This window comes from Schistocerca gregaria, chromosome 6 (assembly GCF_023897955.1).
Source record: "Schistocerca gregaria isolate iqSchGreg1 chromosome 6, iqSchGreg1.2, whole genome shotgun sequence".
Taxonomy (NCBI): Eukaryota; Metazoa; Arthropoda; class Insecta; order Orthoptera; family Acrididae; genus Schistocerca; species Schistocerca gregaria.
Genome location: NC_064925.1, coordinates 501,986,036 through 502,009,288, shown reverse-complemented (window position 1 = coordinate 502,009,288; position 23,253 = coordinate 501,986,036). Strand labels below are relative to the sequence as shown.

General features: G+C 43.5%; 1 protein-coding gene across 1 annotated transcript in view; it reads right to left on the bottom strand.

The window, feature by feature from the left end:
* Nucleotides 1–23,253, bottom strand: part of LOC126278518 (uncharacterized) — an 867,389-nt gene that overhangs the window by 79,282 nt on the left and 764,854 nt on the right. The window contains exons 15-16 of the mRNA XM_049978683.1: nucleotides 21,564–21,839; nucleotides 1,473–1,644 (exon numbers count right to left, since the gene is read on the bottom strand). Coding sequence (XP_049834640.1) covers nucleotides 1,473–1,644; nucleotides 21,564–21,839 — 448 coding nt within the window. The remainder of the gene's footprint in view (nucleotides 1–1,472; nucleotides 1,645–21,563; nucleotides 21,840–23,253) is intronic.

Genomic DNA, 23,253 nt, shown 5'->3' with positions numbered 1-23,253 from the left:
GCTGACCACATGCCTCTCCATATCCGCATCCAGTGACACCTATGGGCTGAGGATGACATGGCGGCTGGTCGGTACCGTTTGGCCCTCCTGGCCTGTTCGGGAGGAGTATGGGTGTCTAGGGAGAAACACTTCTGGCCTATCTAATCTGATTGTGGAGAGATGTTAACTGCCAGGGTTTTTGCTATACATGTTGATAGTATTGTGTGTCTCTACAAAATATATATATATATATATATATATATATATATATATATATATATATATATATCTTTCGTTTTGTGTTCTTGACAGTGTTGTTACTTACTGATTTTTCTCTTGTGGCTGACAAATTAAATGGGAAAGACCCATTTGTGCGTGTTGTATCTCCACATACCTTAGACACTCCGGAGTGTAATAAGCTGTATCCAAAGCTCTCTAGGATGATGAAAGCCGGGAACGTTAAAGATTGGCTGTCAATAATATAATGAGATAGTAAGCAACCAGTTGCATAAAAGAAATCTAATTTGTTTACCTTTCTTGGGCTCTTAGTACTCTTCTTCAGAAGGTTATACCTGTCGCATTATCTGCAAGTGTCAACAATGAGACGCATACAGCAAAATTGCAAAATTCCATGGTCCTAAAAAATAAGAAAGTATTCAGTATTGTATTACTTGCTGATCCTGAATATTTTTAGGACCATAGCATTTTGCTGTATGCTTCTTATTGTTGACATTTCCAAATAATGCGATAGCAATAGCCTTCTAAGGAAGCGCACAAAGCGCCTGAAACCGGTAAAGAAATTAAATTTCTCTTATGCAGCTGGTTGCTTATTAATTTATTGTATACGGCCACAGTTGCTAAGAATGGATAAAGTTCCTGGCTTTCGTGGCTTGCCACTCACTTTTTCATTCAGCTTCCCTGTTGAACCCGCTGCAGAATATATGGAATCATCCTTCATGTGTTTGACTTCTGGACTTGGGCAATTTCCTACGCAGAAAGAGTAAACCTTCGTGAACAGGGATTAATTCATTTTTAGAAACTTGTTGGCAAATATTGTAGAGAGCCGGCTTTCGACCAAGGTAAGCTGGAAAAATGTTCCATAGTATTCATAGCCAGCATGAACGTCTAGATCTGAGTGTGCCACTAATGTTTCCCATCGGTTTCACTCAAAAAACGTCAACGTTTTCACATGATCGCTGCAGAGAGAAACTGGTGCGCAATATTCTGCTGCAGTGTGTACCAACGTAAGGATTGTTCCTCGGAGAACAGTCGTATTTGCTGCCCGTGTACTACCTGGCGGCTTCCTCACTATGTTGATTCGTTTTTACACCTTCTTGGCTGAAATGGAAATACAGTATGTTGATGGTATGTCAGGATTCTCGTGGGACACCAAGGTACTTTGGGTATTCTTCGGGGGTAGTTTAAGGCGAGTGGAAGGAACTGTGCAGCGGCAGGCGTTAGGTTTACAGCAGGGCAGCGCCGCAGCGACTCACCCGCCTGGTGCCCACGGAAGACGTGGAGCCGGCAGAGGAGGCCGCCGGGGAGTCGAACAGCTGCCGCTTGAGGCGGCCGATCTCGAGGTCGAGCGCGGCCATCTCCCGCCGGTACACCCGGTTCTGCACCTCCACGCGGTAGTACAGCTCCCGCCGGTCGTCCGTCACGAACCTGCCACAAGGAGAACCTCACGTCCACGCAGCGGCAAGAACTCACAAGCTGGAAATACCACTCCACAGGCTCTTCCCCAACTCTGTGTACCATCAAAGTCAAAAACACAATCATGTGTTTCCCCTTCAAGGATCCTGGTCTTTCCCTCTTTTGCGTGGTCTCCTTTACTAGTTAACCTTACGGCATAGTAATAAAACACCAGTTTTGGGTATCTATCATGGACTATTATTTTCCAGAATAGCACAAGGATTAATTCTTACATCCTTCTGAGATGAAAATTATACAGCTTAAATAGTTTTTTCTCAATTGAGTTTAACATATATTCCTGGCTCTAATCAAGAGCTCAGACGGAAACCCAGTTCTAAGCAAAGAAGGTAAAGCAGAAAGGTGAAAGGAGTATATAGAGGGTCTATACAAGGGCGATGCACTTGAGGACAATATTATGGAAATGGAAGAGGATGTAGATGAAGATGAAATGGGAGATACGATACTGCGTGTAGAGTTTGACAGAGCACTGAAAGACCTGAGTCGAAACAAGGCCCCCGGAGTAGACAACATTCCATTGGAACCACTGACGGCCTTGGGAGAGCCAGTCCTGACAAAACTCTACCATCTGGTGAGCAAGATGTATGAAACAGGCGAAATACCCTCAGACTTCAAGAAGAATATAATAATTCCAATCCGAAAGAAAGCAGGTGTTGACAGATGTGAAAATTACCGAACAATAAGTTTAATAAGGCATAGTTGCAAAATACTAACACGAATTCCTTACAGACGAATGGAAAAACTAGTAGAAGCCGATCTCGGGGAAGATAAGTTTGAATTCCGTAGAAATACTGGAACACGTGAGGCAATATTGACCTTACGACTTATCTTAGAAAAAAGATTAAGGAAAGGCAAACCTACGTTTCTAGCATTTGTAGACTCAGAGAAAGCTTTTGAAAATGTTGACTGGAATACTCTCTTTCAAATTCTGAAGGTGGCAGGGGTAATATACAGGGAGCGAAAGGCTATTTACGATTTGTACAGAAACCAGACGGCAGTTATAAGAGTCGAGGGTCATGAAAGGGAAGCAGTGGTTGGGAAGGGAGTAAGACAGGGTTGTAGCCTCTCCCCGATGTTATTCAATCTGTATATTGAGCAAGCAATAAAGGAAACAAAAGAAAATGTCGGAGTAGGTATTAAAATCCATAGAGAAGAAATAAAAAATTTCAGGTTCGCTGATGACATTATCATTCTTTCAGAGACAGCAAGGGACGTGGAAGAGCATTTGAATGGAATGGACAGTGTCTTGAGAGTAGTATATAAGATGAACATCAACAAAAGCAAAACGAGGATAATGGAATGTAGTCGAATTAAGTCGGGTGATGCTGAGGGAATTAGATTAGGAAATGAGACACTTAAAGTCGTAAAGGAGTTTTGCTATTTGGGGAGCAAAATAACTGATGATGGTCGAAGTAGAGAGGATATAAAATGTAGACTGGTAATGGCAAGGAAATCGTTTCTGAAGAAGAGAAATTTGTTAACATCGAGTATAGATTTAAGTGTCAGGAAGTCATTTCTGAAAGTATTTGTATGGAGTGTAGCCATGTATGGAAGTGAAACATGGACGATAAATAGTTTGGACAAAAAGAGAATAGAAGCTTTCGAAATGTGGTGCTACAGAAGAATGCTGAAGATTAGATGGGTAGATCACACAACTAATGAGGAAGTATTGAATAGGATTGGGGAAAATAGAAGTTTGTGGCACAACTTGACAAGAAGAAGGGATCGGTTGGTAGGACATGTTCTGAGGCATCAAGGGATCACCAATTTAATATTGGAGGGCAGCGTGGAGGGTAAAAATCGTAGAGGGAGACCAAGAGATGAATACAGTAAGCAGATTCAGAAGGATGTAGGTTGCAGTAGGATAGAGTAGCATGGAGAGCTGCATCAAACCAGTCTCAGGACTGAAGACCACAACAACAACAATGAACACATGCTGAAGAAAATGTGTACTAGCGACTAAATTATTTATAGAAAGGTTCAAATGGCTCTGAGCACTATGCGACTTAACTTCTGAGGTCATCAGTCGCCTAGAACTTAGAACTAATTAAACCTAACCTAAGGACATCACACACATCCATGCCCGAGGCAGGATTCGAACCTGCAACCGTAGCGGTCGCTCGGCTCCAGACTGTAGCGCCTAAAACCACACGGCAAAAATTATTTAAACTGTGAGGAGGCACAGAGGCATCCTCTGCACCCTGAGAACTAAGAAGGTTAGTGCTAAGCCAAACTGTTCCTGGCGACGAATAACAAGAGGTGGAAACGGCAAAGGAAGTAAAGTACATGACGTTCACGTCGAAGGGTTCAATATTAGTGGGTGACTTCATAATGGGCCAAGTATATGTCTCAAGAAAACAGATTTTCAAATCGTGACTTCCGAAGATATGCTGGTACGACAGCGATAGGTATATTATCAGATCTGACGTAAAGCGGAGTTTCGCACCAGATGTCGCGAGAGGCAGACTCGCCTGGATAAACGGAGGTGGGGTGCGCTGTACTGTCAGCAGTGACGGAGTAACCGCAGCACAGATCCGTCAGGAGTCCTGAATGATGTTGAACTTACACTCGTCACTGGAATATAACCTTCGTAACAAATCCACCAGAGACATTTCAACTGTCCTGAAGTGCCCCAGTTTGACTGTAGACGTGATTGTCGAGTGAAATCAAGAAGTAACAGCCACAGCTCAACCAAGACCAAGCAGATCTTATGTACTGTTGGATAGAGACAGTGGAATATTACGGAGGGTCTTTGTAAAATTCGCACAACATCGGTAGAGTGAGTTCCAAAATTCTTTCTGGAATCCACCTAGCACAACGACCGTGTGTAGGGAATTAAAAAACAATGGGGTACAGTAGTCGACCAGATTCTCTTAAACACTTCCGTTGTGAATGCTAAGTGACGCTTGAAATGGTGTACAGTCGGACACGAATGGACAGTGAACAACTGGAAACGAGTTACCTGGAGTGATGAACCACGCAGAAATTTCTGCAGAAATCCTACTGGAGAGCGTTACCTGTGATCATGTGTAGTTCCAATAGTGAAAGTATCGAGGAGGTGATGTTACCGGGATGGGGGAGTTTTTCATGAGTACATTATGGTTCCGTTATTGTGCTTAAGAAAACACTAAATACGCAAGGATTGCTATTGTTGTGGTCTTCAGTCCTGAGACTGGTTTGATGCAGCTCTCCATGCTACTCTATCCTGTGCAAGCTTCTTCATCTCCCAGTGCCTACTGCAACCTACATCCTTCTGAATCTGCTTAGTGTATTCGTCTCTTGGTCTCCCTCTACGATTTTTACCCTCCACGCAAGGATATGAACATATTTTACAAGTGTTGTGGACTGTCTACAGTAGGTAACATTTCGGAGGTGATGGGGACAATGATTATGTATATCAACACGACAATGGACTCTGTCATAAAGCGGCATTTCTGAGGCAATGGTTTTGTGGTCAATGACTTTCGTATCTGAACCCAGCAGAAGCCGTCTGGGACGGAGCATCAACTTCAGTCTACACCTCAGCGTCCAGCATCACACTACCTTCAGTAGTTTCGGCAGTTGAGAACGAATGGGCTGCCGTTTCTCCACAGACATTCAGATACCTCACTGAAAGTGTCCCATCAAAGTTCAACAGCCCAAGAAGGTGGCGGACGGAGACACACACCATACTAATTTACATATGAAGATGGGCCGAATGATCAGATGCCATCGGTGCCCATGCAGCTCGTTAGAATGAAATTACAATGAAATGAATACCCATAGCTGCACACAGGTGTTGATATAAGTCAACGGGGACAGTTGAAAATGAGTGCCCCGACCGGAACTCGGACCCGGGATCTCCTATTTACATGGTTGACGCTCTATCCATCTTAGCCACCGAGGACAGAGAGGCTAGTGCGACTGCAGTGACTTATCTATGCCACACCTCCCGTGAGACCCACATTCGCAGCTTATTGTCCGTCCCGCACTATATTCATAGTGCCACTGCCCGTCATACTCATTACTCGCGAGAGAGCGTCTCCATGTAAGCACGAGATCCAGGGTTCGAGTCCCGGTCGAGGTACACATAGGTACACATTTTCAACTGTCTCTGTTGACTTCTATCAGCGCCTGTATTCAGCTGGGGGTATTCATTTTATTGTAATTCCATATTAATTTCCTTTAATAGGTCTCCTGATACTTTTGCAACTAGAGGATAGATTTGGATCCCGAACAGCGACAAGCGAGTACTGAACCACACAATGTGATCACAGCGTCTTCCATGTTTTCCACCAGGTCTGACTGAACCTCACTCGGTAATGGCTCGTTCTTACTGCACGTCTACAAGTGTGGACCTGTCTTTATTAAATGTTCGACGGCTGTTACTGCTAGATGTACCAATGGCACGCTAGCCATTGTGTCACCTACCACTGTTCAGTAATTACCAATACCTCAGAGCGTAACGGACAGCTGAAAGACGACGAGGGAGTCGTCAGGTAGCACAATACAGTGTTTTCGAAGGATCCCCAATTCAGCCTATTCCACATACTGGTCACATAATGTTTGGACGCTAATATCATTTGCGAAAAGGTACCGAGAACGTTTTATAAGCTATTCTGGAAACAGGATAAGGACACTCTCTAACTCAACAATGTTGATTTATTCAAATTTACAAATACGAAGTACTTCCCACGTTATTAATACATATGTATTGATAGTACTTTAAAATTATCTGTGCAAATTACTAAAACGTGTCACCAAAAGCGATTCATTTTATTGATATAAAATATCAACAGTGGTTGCAAGGAAGCATTGCCTAATCTGCTGCAAAGCGCAACAAACAACATTACCAAACGAGGGAATACCCCAAAAATATGCAAAAAAAATTTCGGTATGTGAGCAAAAATAGGAAGTAAAATACCATAAGTAAAATCAACGTCTTTTGTGACTAAATGTTTTTAGATTTAGAAAGCAAGCCAGATTCTAAATTCGTTTCATTACGCGCCATTGATCACGTTTTGGAGCGACACAACTAAATGCGTTTAGTGACAAAAATACGCATTTCCTTACGGATGGGCAGATGGAGCAGGGACTGATAGGGCGGTGCATTACACTTGTAGACATTCAACATTGTTCTGGGAAAGGTGAAAAGGGCTTTAACCTTAAAGCTGTTTTATAAAAACAACAGCAACATTTCTGTTTCTCTTCGCGACTTTTAACGCATTCAAGGGATACGGAGAACTCCTCTTTCCACACCGGCCTTGAAGAACAGGATTAGGAAGTTTAAAATAACTGGAGATGTGGGAAATGCTCCTGGAGAGGCCCAAATGCCAATTGCGACACAAATTGTTGGCGTTGCTGTTGTCATGGTGAGAATGCTGGTCCCAGTGCGATCTTCAGGCAGTGCACGAGCTTTGCCACCACAGCTGACCATTCCATAATCCACCGTTCGAAAACTGCTGCGAATGATTGTGAAATGGTATCTCTAGAGCGCTTCCAGGCTGTCATGGATGCAGATGGTCGTCACATTGAGTAACTTTTGTCACTTGGAAGAAAACATGGCATGAAGTTACCAAACGTGACCCTTGATGTGGAAATTAAAACGTGTTCCTTCCACTGGTTTATTCGTTACCTCTCACCCGTATGTTGTTACAAAGGTTTCCACAAAGTTTCACTGTCTTACGACCACTCGTTTCTCATGGTGACCCTCTAATGTAACGAAAGTTTAACAATAACCATTCTGTAAGTATTTTTCATGGAGGTGTAAACTCTTTATAACAGCTTTGTCATATAATACGTAGAAACAACTTGTCACACAGAAAGCTGGCCCAAATATTATTTGAATTTTTGATTCGGCAGACCGCTTTGGAACTAATTATGAAACTATAGATGGTTCAACAATTTTTTCATATGGAAATAAGCACTGAGTGGATCTTGTACGTAAACCATAAATTTATATTGAATTGTGTATCTTGCTTTACAATTACATTGCGTCCATTTTTAGTCGAGATCAGAATCTGGTAATTGCCCATTAATAGTCACGAGTAAGACATTGGGAAACAACTTTGTTTTGCAATATTTTGTCTGTAAATTAAGGACATATCAGTTATTTAACGAGAACTAATGAAATTTATCCGTTCTCTGTCTGTTCCTACCTTGTGCTAATCTACATAACAACTGATCCCAAAATGTAGGGTTAAGCTGCCTACTATACTTTTTATTTTGTGATTACTTACAATTGTGTGCCCCTAGAGTCAGTTCTGTTGCTGTAGCATAGCGACTAAGAAGTTAAGCAAAAAATTATCAATCAATGACTTCATATTCACAACAGGGTCGGAATATTAAAAAGCTCTGCGCTTCTGTAAAATGTGATAGTTACATGTGCACTTGTCGAACAAAAGCAGTAATGTGGCAAATATAATGAGAGGCAGGCGTTTCAAGTCACTCAGTCCGTTGTAATGGCACAAAGGACACATAAAGAGTTCGAGTACTGCTACGATATATATTCCACAGTTTCAATAAGTGAAAGTTTCCTTTCAAATGTAGCAGTGCGCTGACTTAACTGGAGAGAGGAGGTGGTTAACAGCTGGGAAAAAACATCCGTTAGTCTGGGAAGCTAGTCTTTGCTAATGACTGCTCGGTAGCATTGTTTCATTGCCTAGCGACACAAAAAGCCATCCATTGATGGACGATGCCTGAGCAGCTAGCAGAAGCCACGTTGCCGCAAGAAAAACAAAAGCGCGCAGTTGTTAAATGTAACCGTGAAGTTTTGAAAGTTACTGGTGCTGGCGTCTCGCTTTGCCTAAACAGAAATTTCGTTAGTAATTTTTTTTCGATATTATTAGGGTTTATTTCATGTCAGACTATGTCCAGTACGAAGAGTGAGTGCAGTCACAATACATGAAACGAATCGGAGGGAGAAAAGCGTGCTACATTAGCCAGGAATATATGCGTTGAGGGTGGAAATGTGTCCTCATTTTCTGTACTACGGTCCGTAAAAGCACTGCATCAGCTTTGAAATTCAAGCACATTGGAACGAGACGCACTTCTTAAGTTGAGACACCAAGAAATAAAGGGGCCGAGGAAGAGCCACGTTGTAACGCCATTCGTGGTCATATACTCTATATAATTAGAATCATAGAAAGAGACACCCGATACATTGCAAACTGCTAGTGTCGCTTCAGAAGGATGATCTACACTCCTGGAAATTGAAATAAGAACACCGTGAATTCATTGTCCCAGGAAGGGGAAACCTTATTGACACATTCCTGGGGTCAGATACATCACATGGTCACACTGACAGAACCACAGGCACATAGACACAGGCAACAGAGCATGCACAATGTCGGCACTAGTACAGTGTATATCCACCTTTCGTAGCAATGCACGCTGCTATTCTCCCATGGAGACGATTGTAGAGATGCTGGATGTAGTCCTGTGGAACGGCTTGCCATGCCATTTCCACCTGGCGCCTCAGTTGGACCAGCGTTCGTGCTGGACGTGCAGACCGCGTGAGACGACGCTTCATCCAGTCCCAAACATGCTCAATGGGGGGACAGATCCGGAGATCTTGCTGGCCAGGGTAGTTGACTTACACCTTCTAGAGCATGTTGGGTGGCACGGGATACATGCGGACGTGCAATGTCCTGTTGGAACAGCAAGTTCCCTTGCCGGTCTAGGAATGGTAGAACGATGGGTTCGATGACGGTTTAGATGTACCGTGCACTATTCAGTGTCCCCTCGACGATCACCAGAGGGTACGGCCAGTGTAGGAGATCGCTCCCCACACCATGATGCCGGGTGTTGGCCCTGTGTGCCTCGGTCGTATGCAGTCCTGATTGTGGCGCTCACCTGCACGGCGCCAAACACGCATACGACCATCATTGGCACCTAGGCAGAAGCGACTCTCATCGCTGAAGACGACACGTCTCCATTCGTCCCTCCATTCACGCCTGTCGCGACACCACTGGAGGCGGGCTGCACGATGTTGGGGCGTGAGCGGAAGACGGCCTAACGGTGTGCGGGACCGTAGCCCAGCTTGATGGAGACAGTTGCGAATGGTCCTCGCCGATACCCCAGGAGCAACAGTGTCCCTAATTTGATGGGAAGGGGCGGTGCGGTCCCCTACAGCACTGCGTAGGATCCTACGGTCTTGGCGTGCATCCGTGCATCGCTGCGGTCCGGTCCCAGGTCGACGGGCACGTGCACCTTCCGCCGACCACTGGCGACAACATCGATGTACTGTGGAGACCTCACGCCCCACGTGTTGAGCAATTCGGCGGAACGTCCACCCGGCCTCCCGTATGCCCACTATACGCCCTCGCTCAAAGTCCGTCAACTGCACATACGGTTCACGTCAAAGCTGTCGCGGCATGCTACCAGTGTTAAAGACTGCGATGGAGCTCCTTATGCCACGGCAAACTGGCTGACACTGACGGCGGCGGTTCACAAATGCTGCGCAGCTAGGGCCATTCGACGGCCAACACCGCGGTTCCTGGTGTGTCTGCTGTGCCGTGCGTGTGATCATTGCTTGTACAGCCCTCTCGCAGTGTCCGGAGCTAGTATGGTGGGTCTGACACACCGGTGTCAATGTGTTCTTTTTTCCATTTCCAGGAGTGTATATACAGGGAGAGGTCAAAACAGCGACAGTTCGAAAAGTACATCAACTTCGACATCTACATCCATACTCTGTGCACCACTATGAAGTGAATGGCAGAGGGTGCTTCCTACTGTACCAGTTTTTGGAGCTGCTTCCCGTTTCAGCCACGTACGGAGCGCGGGAAGAATGACTGTTTGAACGCCTCTGTGTACCCTGCCATTTATCTTGCCTGCGCAATACCTACATCTACATCTTCATCTAGATGAATACGCTGAAAATCACATTTAAGTGCCTGGCAGAGGGTTCATTGAACCAACTTCCCAATTCTCTATTATTCCAGTCTCGCATAGCGCGCGGAAAGAATGAACACCTATATCTTTCCATACGAGCTCTGATTTCCCTTACTTAATCGGGTGATCGTTCCTCCCTATGTAGGTCGGTGTCAACAAAATACAATGTGTCCACAATGAGACTCCAACATTTTAATATCCTATATAATTCTCATTTCAGATGGTGGACCTGTGAATCCTGAAGGGGCAGACAGAGCAACTCAACAAGTTTGTGGTGTGCAAATTTGATACGCCAAGTGGCCGTAGTGGAGCTACAATCAATTGTTTTAGCAAAATGGAGGATATGAAGGAGCGTGCACAAGTGGTCTGGTGGTATGCACAGACAAAATCGGCGAACCAGGTGCAAAGAAACTTTCCTCGAGTTTACAACAAAGTGCCCCCATCGTTCAAGACTTTAAAGAAGTGGTGTGATAAGTTTTTGGCTACTCGGAGTGTTGTGAAAGGGCAAGGTGGTGGTAAGCCTGGGAGCAGCGAACATCTTGTGGAACAAGTGCGGTGGTCATTCGAACAAAGTCCACAGAAGTCAGTGCGATAGGCAGCACGAGAACTTCGTATGAAACGTTCAACAGTGCACAAAGTGCTTCGTCAGCGATTACGTTCGTACGCATATAAAGTGCAGGTTGTGCAAGAAATCAAGCCTGATGATCGACCAAAGCGAGAAGAATTTGCATGTGTCGTGTTAGATCATATTGCCGCGGACGCGACGTTTTTATCACTTTTATCACGCGTAATGTTTACTGTCTAGACAACCTTTCATATGTCAGGGGCTGTCAATCGTCACAATGTGCGCATCTGGGGGTCCGAAAATCCACATGCACCTAGGGAACACATGCGCGACAGTCCGAAAGTTAATGTGTGGTGTGCTTTGATGATAAATCGCATTGATGGGCCGTTTCTCTTTCAGGAGCCGACTGTGGATGGAGCCATCTACCTGAACATGTTGGAACAATTTGCAGTGTCACAGATAACAGACCTGCAGCCAATGTGATGTTTCAACAGGACGGTGCACTACCCCATTGGAGCCTTGATGTCTGAAAACTTCTAAATGACACATTCCTGCAACGATGGATTGGCCGTGGATATCCAATTCCTTGGCCGCCACGTTCGCCCGACATAACCCACCTCGATTTCTTCTTGTGGAGTTATGTGAAAGACCGGGTATACGCTACACCAGTAAAGGACATGCAAGACCTGAAACAGCGCATAAGAATTGTCATCAACTCTGTCACAGAACAGATACTCCGCAACACAAGGCACGAAATCGATTATAGACTTGATATTCTTTGCGCTTCCATGGGCACCCATGTTCAAGTGTACTGAACCGTCCACCTGTGTATGAAAACTTGATGAGCTGCTGTATGATTTCCCTGTATTTGTTCGTCAATAAATTGTGTTTCCCCTCAGATTTTATGAGTTCAAATATTGGAGTCTCATTATGGACACCCAGTATTTTCGCATTCGGAGGAGAAAGTTTGGAATTTCGTGAGAAGATTCCGTCGCAACGAAAAACGCCTTTCTTTCAATGATGTCCTGCCCAAATCCTGTATCATTTCTGTCACACTCTCTCCCATATTTCGCTATAATACAAAACGTGCTGCCTTTCATTGAACTTTTTGGATGTACTCCGTTAGTCCTGTCTGGTTAGGATTCCACACCGCGCAGCAATATTCTAATAGAGGACGGACAAGCGTAGTGTAGGCAGTCTCCTTAGTAGGTCTATTACATTTTCTAAGTGTCTTACCAATAGAATGCAGTCTTTGGTTAGCCTTCCCCACAACATTCTCTATGTGTTCCTTCCAATTTAAATTGTTAGTATTGGTAAGACCTAGGTATTTAGTTGAATTTACAGCTTTTAGATTAGACTGATTTATCGTGTAACCGAAGTTTAAAGAGTTCCTTTTAGCTCTTATGTGGATGACCTCACACGTTTCGTTATTTAGGGTCAACTGCCGCTTTTCGCACCATTCGGACATTTCTTCTAACCCGTTTTGCAGTTTGTTTTGATCTTTTGCTGACTTTGTTAGTCGATAAACGACAGCGTCATCTGCAAACAACCAAAGACGGCTGCTCAGATTGTCCCCCAAATAGTTTATATAGAGAAGGAACAGCAAAGGGCCTATAACACTACCTTGGGGAACGCCAGAAATCACTTCTGTTTTACTCTTTGACTTTCGTCAATTACTACGAACTGTGACCTCTTTGACAGGAAATCACAAATCCAGTCACATAACTGAGACGATATTTCATAAGCACGCAATTCTTGAATATTGGTGTGACCTGTGCAACGTTCCAGTCTTTGGGTACCGATCTTTCGTCGAACGAATGGTTGTATATGATTATTAAGTGTGGAGTTAATACACCAGCATACTCCGAAAGGAACCTAATTGGTATACAGTCTGGACCAGAAGACCTGATTTTATTATATGATTTAAGTTGCTTCACCACTCCGAGAATATTTACTTCTACGTTACTCATGCTGGCAGCTGTTCTTGGTGTGAATTCTGGAATCTTTACTTCGTCTTCTTTTGTGAAGGCATTTCGGAAGACTGTGTTTAGTAACTCTCCTTTGGCAGCATTGTCTTCGATAGTATCTCCATTGCTATCGTGCAGAGAAGGCATTGACTGTTTCTTGCCGATAACATACTTCACATACGACCAGAATCTCTTTGGATTTTCTGTCACGTTTTGAGACAACGTTTCGTTGTGGAAACTGTTATAGGCATCTCGCATTGAAGTCCGCGCTAAATTTCGAGCCTCTGCAAATTATCGCCAATCTTGGGGATTTTGCGTCTGTTTAAACCTGGCATGTTTGTTTCGTTTTCTCTGCAATAGCGTTCTAACCCGTTTTGTGTACCATGGAGGATCAGCTCCGTCGTTTATTAATGTATTTAGTATAAATCTCTCAATTTCTGCCGATACTATTTCTTTGAATTGAAGCCACAACTGGTCTACACTTATATTATTAATTAGGAATGAGTGAAGATTGTCTCTCAGGAAGGCGTAAAGTAAATTTTTATCTGCTTTTCTGAATAGGTATATTTTTCGCTTATTTTGGGGGATTTCGGGATTACAATATTCAATCTCGCTACGACAACCATGTGTTCAGTAATCCCTGAATCGATTTTGATGCTCGTTATTAACTCAGGATATTTGTTGCCAAGAGATCAAGTGTGTTTTCACAAACGTTTACCATTCGCGTGGGTTCATGAACTAACTGCCCCAAATAATTTTCAGAGAATGCGTTTAGCACAATTTCGGATGATATTTTATGGGTACCTCCGGAATTAAACATGTTTTTCCACCAACATATAGAGAGTAAATTAAAGTCACCCCAACTATTATAATATGAGTCGGTTACGTGTTTGAAATCAAACTCAAGTTTTCTTTGAACCTTTCAGACACTGTATCATCTGAACTGGAAAGTCGGTAAAAGGATCCAATTATTATTTTATGCCGGTTGCCAACAATGACGTCTGCCCATACTAACTCACAGGAAGTATCTACTTCAATTTCGCGGCAAGTTAAACTACTTGTGACACCAATAAACATGTCACGGGCAACCGTGTTTAGCCTATCCTTTCGGAACACCGTTAGGTTCTTCTCAAAAATATCAGCTGAGCTTATGTCCGGCTTTAGTCAGCTTTCAGTGCCTATGACGATTTGAGCATCAGTGCTTTCTATTAGTGGTTGGAGTTCTGGTACTTTCCAAACGCAGCTACGAATATTTACAACTGTTATACCAATGGTTCCCTTATCTACGTTCATCCTGTGTGTGGCCTGCACCTTTTGTGGCTGAAGCCCTTCTTGTGTATTCCCGAGACCCTCTAACCTAAAAAACCACCTAGGCCACGCCACACAGCCCATGCTACCCGTGTAGCCAGCTCCTGCGTATAGTGGACACCTGACCTATTCAGCAGAACCGGAAACCCTACCACCCTTTGGCGCAAGTCGATGAATCGGCAGCCTACACGGTCGCAAAACCGTCTGAGCCTCTGATTCAGACCCTCCACTCGGTTCTGTACCAGAGATCCACAGTCGGTCCTGTCGGTTAAGCTGAAGGTGGTCAGCTCTGCTTCCATCTTGGAAGCAAGACTGGCAGCCTTTACCACTTCTGTTAGCCACTCGAAACCAGAGAGAATCTCTTCTGATCCAAAGTGACACACATCATTGGTACCGACGTGAGTAACCACCTGCAGTTGGTAGCACCTTGTGCTCTTTATGGCATCTGGGAGGACCCTTTCCACAACTGGAATGACTCTACCCGGTATGCACTCGGAGTACACATTGTTTTTCTTACCCTCCTTCTCAGCCAAGTCCCCATAATACGCCAAGGCCCCATAATACGCCTAACATTGGAGCTCCCAAGAACCACTAGCCCCACCCTCTGCGATTGCCCGGATCTTGCAGGCTGACTGGTTTGCTCTGAAACAGGATAGGCGACAGCATCCGGCTCAGCGACAGTGTCAGCCACAGACAGCACCTGGACCTGTTTGTCAGACAAATCCTGGAGGCCTTACGTGCGGCCGCCTGGGAAGTCTTTCGCCACCTGCTTCGCACTGGGACGACCTCCTACTCGACCACAGGTGAGGTCAGCCTCAGTGCGAGCAGTAACTGGGTTGGCCACCGGTGAGGACCGATCGGATGACTCTGAGGTGCTGGACGTCAGTTGGATCCCCACGGAAGGCCCACAACAGTGGTGCCCATCCACTGCAGCCTCAAGCTGTGTAACCGAAGCCATCACAGCCTGGAGCTGAGAGCGATGTGTCACCTACTCGGCTCGCACCCGCACACAATCGCAGTACCTATCCATACTAAAGACCGTGGAAAACTAAACTACGCAGATAAACGGACTATCGGCACGTGCTGCGCAACTTTACTGTAGACCCTGACGAAAATGTATGAACGGTATCTAGTAATACACAGATATTCAAGAACCTAACTACCAAAGCACTCACGTGAAACAAAATTATTTGCCCCTGATAAGGAACTTGTAATATGTCACAAAATCGGTTTACTTTCTGACGCAAACGAAAACGCGAGACCTGTGGCTACTACATTTTAAATTTACACGCAGAAACTCAAGAAACTATAGCATTTAAGCACTACCTGCAGGAGAGATATTAGGGCGTTGCAGTATATTTTTAGATTCGTTACTTAAAACTGGTTCCTAAAACTTTGAATGCAGTTTGTGTCTCCAACCGACTGCCAGATCAGTTTCTTGAGCATGTCCATGATCCTTGAGCAGCATTTTTGCTGCCTTTGTCTGATATCTTTGGAATCGCTATGTGATACGGTTCCCATACACTTTAGCAAAATTGTAGGATGATTTACACGGGTACTTCGCAAGTAATCTCCTTTGGAGATTGATTGCATTTTTATAGTATTCTACCAATAAACTGAAGTCTGTGATCTGCTCTACCTACGAGAAAAAAAATATATGCAATCAGATGCTGACAATGATGCGAGCGAAAATTTCCCATTACCAGAAACGCAGACACAGGCAGAAATATGGAAGGAGGTGGTATCACCGCGACAGCGTCACAGTGTAAGTATTTTTAGCAACGCCAGTCGTCAAGAATTTAGTAAGCGGTCATTGTGTTATTGTTTGATGTATATGCCGTCTAGACGCGGAAACATTGTTTCATGTCAGTTTTATCTACGCATTAAATGACTTCGTTAATTTTCTTTAAATTTTAATGTTTCAGTCAGATTACCTATGTCTATATTTTTATACTTTGCAGTTTTTGAATCATTTTAGGTGGCCCTTATGCTTTTCGTATGCTAAATTCAGAAATTCCAAGAATTTCTGTGTAACATGTAAGGATTTTTTACAATGTAATGATGAAATTCGGAAAATCCATACCGATGACAAACACTGATCAGCCAGAACATTATGATCACCGACCTACTATCGATACAACCCCTTCCAGGCGATAACAGCATTACCTGGCGAGAAATGACTGCTGCTCAGACACCCCACGGTGCATGTAATACCAGCGATCGTGCTGTTCGTGTGTACAATGGGTAGATGCGCGATCTATTTGTGTTTGTGTTTTACCGAGGGCAGACTGTGATGGCCCGGAGGTTCGTCACGAGCATTTCGCAAACTTCTCGGATGTTCGAGGACTGCTGCGGTGACTGCCTTCAACACGTGGTGAGACAACGTCTAGACGCCGCGAGGCTGGACGGCCAGCGCTCATTACAGATGTCGGACGTCGTAGGCTGGGCACACTGGTAAAACAGGACAGACGGCGAACTGCGGCGGAACTACGCCACCCCTTCATGACGATCATGTTTCCTGACGGCAGTGGCATTTTTCAATAAGATAATGCGTCATGTCATTAGACCAGGAGGGTGATGGAGTGGTTCGAGGATCACAGTGGCGAGTTCCATTTGATGTGTTGGCCCACAGCTCACCAAATCTGAACTGTATCGAACTTATCTTGGATGTGATTGAACGTGGCGTCAGAATTCATCGCCCTACTTCCCAGAGATTACGTGGGTTAGGTGACTTGTGTGTGCAGATGTGGTGCCAACTCCCTCCAGACACCTTCCAAGGACTGATTGCTTCCATGCCATGACACGTCGCCGCTGTTATCAGTGCCAAGTTGGACGTACCGTCTGTTAGGTAGGTAATAATGTTCTGGTTGATCAGTGTAATTAAAAAACTTTTATTGAAAAATATGTGGCAAAATAAATCATTCCTAACATTATGTTGAAGTATTACACCCTTCAGTGTTACTCTGAAGCGCCAAATAAACTGGTATAGGCATGCCTATTCAGATAGAGAGACATGTAAACGGGCAGAGTACGGCATTGCGGTCGGCACCACCTATATAACACAACACGTGTCTGGCGCTGTTATCGGTTACTGCTGTTGCAATGGCAGGTTATCAAGATTTAAGTGAGTTTGAAATTGGTGTTATAGTCGGCGCACGAGCGATGGGATACAGCACCACCGATGCAGTGGGGATTTTCCCACACGACCATTTCACGAGTGAATCCCGAATATCACAAATCCGGTAAAACATCAAATCTCCGACATTGCTGCGGCCGGAGAAAGATTCAGCATCAACGGAACTAAGAACGACTGAAGAGAATCGTTCACAATGACAGAATTGCATCTCTTTCGCAACGTGGTGCTGATTTCAATGCTGAGCCATCGGCAAGTGTCGGCGTGCGAACTATTCAACGAAACATCACCGATATGTGCGTTAGAAGGTGTAGACGCACTCGTTCACCCTTTGACTGCACGACACAAAGCTTTACGGCTCACCTGGGCCCGTCAACACCGATATTGGACTGGAAATTTGTTGCCTGCTCGGAAGAGTTTCGTTTCAAATTGTATCGAACGGATGGACGTGTACGGGCATAGAGACAACCTCATGAATTCATGGATCGAGCATGTCAGCAGGGGTCTGCTCAAGCTGGCGGAGGCTATACAATGGTGTGGGGCATGTGCAATTGGAGTGGAGTGAGATCTTTGATACATCTAGATACGACTTTGACAGGTGACACGTACGTAAGAATCCTGTCTGATCACCTGCATCCATTCATGTCCACTATTCATTCCAACGGACTGGCGATTCCAGCAGGATAATGCGACACTCAACACGTCCAGAATTGTTACAGGGTGGCTCCAGGAACACTCTTCTGAGTTTAAGCACTTCCCCTGGCCTCCAAACTCTCCAGACATGAACGTTACTGAGCATATCAAGGATGCCTTGCAACGTGCTGTTCAGAAGAGGTCTCCTCCCATCGTAATCTTATGTATTTATGGACAGCCCTGCTCGATTCATGCTGTCAGTTCATCCCAGCACTTCTTCAGACGTTACTCGAGTCCATGCCGTGTTGTTTTGAGGCACTTCTGAGTGCTCGCGGGGGCTCTACGCGATGTTATTCAGGTCTACCAGTTTCTTTGGCTCTTCAGTGTAATACAAAGGCGTCAATTTTAGTGTCTCTTCTTTTTCCTTTCAAAACTTCATTTCGGAATTTTTCTTGGGTGCCGTCCCTGTGAAGTATCCAGGGATAGGCAGCTATCATGCAACCATCGCATCGGACTTGGTACCTTCTTCCACTTCTTTAATCTCTTGATGTAACATATGATGCTGTTTGCACTTGCACCACCTAGATTTTCTGCAGCGTGGTAGCGCAAGATGTGCTGGTACAAGCTCACTGAGGGAATGCTTAGACGTTATACAGCAAGTTCCTTTCTATACTATATCTTTGTAATCAGTGTATCTGTAGTTACCGAGAATCTTCTAGATAACTTCTTTAATAAATATCGCAGCTGATCTTTCAATGCTTTTGATCTTCAAATGTTTCATTGTTATTTAGTTCCCGAAAGCCAGTACCGACAAAAATTCCCTTTTTCAGCTTGGCATCTGGTAGCCTCGCAAACCTGCTTCCCACGTACTTCAAAGTATTACCCTCTTTTGTTAGTATTTCAATGAATTGCTTTATAAATTTAAATGTTGCGTGAAGTAGAGGCAGGAGTACTTATTCGGCCACCAAAGAATCGAATACTACATTCCTTCCCCCAACTCTATGCGTTCTACTAGGCCAGATTTATTCGTCTTTTGCACGGCTGTCCCATAGGGATGTAACTGTATCACAAACAATGAAATAAAACAACTTCATGTAGCAGGTAAAACTGCAAAAATCATGAAACAATACTGCTTTTATGATGATCACAGGGGTACATTTTGAATACCTCAGCGAAATCCTCAATTTGTGTCAAAACTGCTTGTGATTGATCGTTTTACTCACTTTACTGGAAATCAGCATCCAAAAATACACCAGAAATATCTTTTATGTTACAAATTTAAGACTTAAACAATAACTATCAATATGCTGGATAAATTCTTCTGTCGCCCGCTTATAGTTGAAAATAATTAATACCATAAACTAAAACTGCTATTTATCTACAATATTACGAAAGTAGTTTGTAATTACATTGCGAAACGTTAGCAAATAAGTTTTTTCACATTTTTTATAGGTCGCTTTTTTGGCTGTTTGTTCGGTGCAAATATTGCAACTAATTTTAAATGACTACCCGATGAGCTACATATTTGATACTTTCAGTATATCTGAAACTTGATAACTATGAAATATTAACCCGCTTTCGTGTCTGGTGTGTAGCGGAGGGTACTAGTAGCACTACTGCTCGTTACTACATTTCCTGTTCCGCTTGCGAAAGTTTCGTGGTAAAAGCGGTTTATAATAAGTTCCCTTGTGAGGTCAATCCTCTGTAATTTTTGTTTCCAAGACCCTTTCCTGAGACAATCGTAGGAGGAAGCAATTTATTGGTTGACTCAGGTCACGAGAAATAGAAATAGTCTTGAGATTTACCACATGTCTCTGTTGCAATCTCATCAAAAATCGATTGAAAAATTACTGGTAGAAACACACACACACACACACACACACACACACACACACACACACACACAGACATACAGACTGACACGGACAAACATGCATAAAGAGCAGAAAATAATTATTTAAACAAAAAACTTTTTAATATAACATGTTTGTTTCAAAACGGACTAAAAGGTATAAAATGAGTTCTTCTAGTCCCATACAGATTTCTAACCCTATAGAGACAATACAGAAAATTTGTGTTTTTGAATCCTTAACAGTTGTGAAAACAGTTGTAGAATTTAAAATGAAAAGCGTCGGTTCCATGAATACATAACTGGTACACGAATATCTTATTTATACTTTTACAAAATTGGATGCAAATATTTTTTATCTTGCTGTTATTACAAAGGTACTAGACAAACTTGTCTCGGGATTTGTACCATTTTCCAGCGTTCCTTATGACGCTACATTTATAAACGTAAAGTCAGCAGGAACTCTTGAAAATTGGACAGGTGCAGAAACAAGCTTGTCTTGTGTCTTTGTAAGAATAGTGAGAAATAAAGTATTAGTATTTAATTTTGTAAAAATATAAAAAAAATGTATTATGACCATATGTAAACTGAAGGCCCAAGAGAGAAGGAACAAGACGAAGAGGAAGAAGAGGATACATGAATAGTTCACCTTCTCACTATTATCTATAGCACGCTTCCAAGTTTATCGTTTTAAATTCTACAAGTATTTTCATAGCTATTAAAAATTCAGGAGCACAAATTAGGACTCCGTCTGAGGACAGGAGAAATTATTTTATACCTTTTAGTACTTTTTAAAAAGGTGTTATAATAAACAATTTTTATTTAAATAATGTTTATAATTAAGGATATTAGATACTAAACAGTTACGTGCAGATTTTCAGGTTCTGATATCCGAACTAGTAATGGTAAATAAATTTACGGATACATACACACCTGCATGTTGTTGTATATTTTGATTATGCTGCTAGAGTACACGGGTAGCAGTGACCTGTATCGCATTCAGTAACAGCGACACTGCAGTGGTTTCAGATAAAGCTCGGTTTAAACAGAGTTTAGAAAGAGTTTTTGATAGGCAACTTCTTTCACTATATAGATGAATATCTTAACTGGGACTGTTAGACCAGCTTAAGCAAATATGTCTGTTACATCTCATCTTCGACAGCACTTGGTCACAACAGCGAAAATTAGGTATTTTATGTATGATAAATTTATTAAAAGTGCGTAATTATGTTTCATTCTGACTGCGTATTGATTCTGTAAATATTAGCAATTCCAGTTTACTGTAATATACTCACCTATTTTGACAATCTCCTGGCAAATGAGCAGGGTAGTGGGTGTTATACTTATACTTTCTGACATGTTCCACACCTACGAGACTCATCACTTTTGTTGGGTCTATGGAACAAATCTAATGTACGTGGCATGAAGTGTCGATACCAAATATTCGTCTCAGCGATGATGCGTTCCCAGCAGAAGCACACCGTGAGCCGCGTGTTGCTCAACACGACGGTAAAAGGCTGAAGTAGGGTAGAGTGTAGGAGGCATTACCTGCGGGTGTTGCACTCTATCTTGAGGCCCATGCTCTCGACGATGGGGTCGGCGTGCGCGGCGCGACCCAGGATGGCCAGCATCTTGGGCAGGAAGAGCAGGCAGAGCGTCGCCGTCGTCGACGTCAGGATCAGCGCCGTGATGGTGACGAAGGCGAGCGTCGCACGCTCCGAGATGAGGTTGGCCAGCACCACCACGATGCCGCTTGTGATCACCACGCTGTACACGCTCATGCCGATGTACTGCGAGTCGTTCAGCGCCGGGATCTTCACGTGCCTACGTGCGAAAGCGCCACCTGTAAGCGCTTGATGGCTGCGTCACACCACAGGCAGAAAAGCCCAGAGCTACCAGGCAGAAAAATTACCGAGCCAGGTGGTGCAGTGGACGATACACAGGCCTTGAATTTGGAGGACTATAGTTCGAAATCCCTTCCAGTTATCCGGATGTTGGTGTATTGTGGTTTCCCAAACAGCTTAAGCTGAATTATTTGTCTTGTAATGACGTACTTTCTCATCCTTCCTTGTACTCAGATTCTAATAACGACATCGGTGAAGGGAGACTAAATCCTAATATTACTTTTTATTTTGGAATAAGCGAGAAAGAATTTGTAGAAAATGTTACCAAAGAAGGGGTCGGTTAGTGGGGATGTGCTGAAAGTATGTGGGAGCAGGTACCTTGGTAATGGCACGTGCAGAGAGGTTAGGGAGCTGGATGTATGAGAGTGTGTAAGTTTTTACAGGGTACCTAAGAACACGCCTAAAATTTTCTACAGATAAAAATGAAGTGGTGGCGTTTGAGGGCATACAGTCAATAAGATCAAAAATAGTATTGAATAATAAAATATCGAAGCAAATCAAATATTCTAAATGTCTAAGATGTGACGTCACCTGCGAATACAACCTTGTGACGGCAAAAAATTAAATAAATTTACTTCCTTATGTGGAACTATTGTGAATAATCTGAAGGAGAAAGCCAGGAAAGAAACCCAGCTGAAGTCCTACAAAACCGTGGAAGTACAAACTTGGTTAGTGGACGAGATGTGCTTCACAGCACCAAAGGTGAAAAAGTACTCATAGCTCTTAAGTAAAGCGCTTTAGAGCCCATGTTCACCTTCGCTTATAGATTTTGACTCGGTTGTTTCTGGACCACGCTCCCTTACTTCCTACTGATTCATTTACCCTTATCTACCACCCCTGAAACATCATCAGCGAAACACTACGTACAACCTAACTGAAGAAAATAAAGTAAAATGGGAGAAAATGAAAAGAACATATAGCCCTCATGGGTGAAGAAAGATTCTCGGCAAAGGTTCGCAGTTATAAATGCAGTGGAAGAAAAAGTGCTGCTTACGAGACATCGAATAACATAGCAGGCAATTTTCCTGATACGTGAAGTGAAGAAGAAGAAGAAGAAGAAGAAGATGTGGAAACGTAGGAAGAATGTTAGCATTTAGCGTGTCATTAGAATGCAGCATCACTGATCCGCATAAGCATTGTACGAAGTCATGTGAATTGTATCCAAACTCGCGATGACCTAGCCAAAATGATTCCCTCTTTTTCACCCGATACGTGTCTAGGGTCTTAATCTCTGTGCCACCTCATCAATACAGGGGGTAAGTAAACATGGCCTATTGCTGCTGTGATATCATTCTGTTACATTCTCCGCTCTTTTCGTTAATCAGGACACCAGT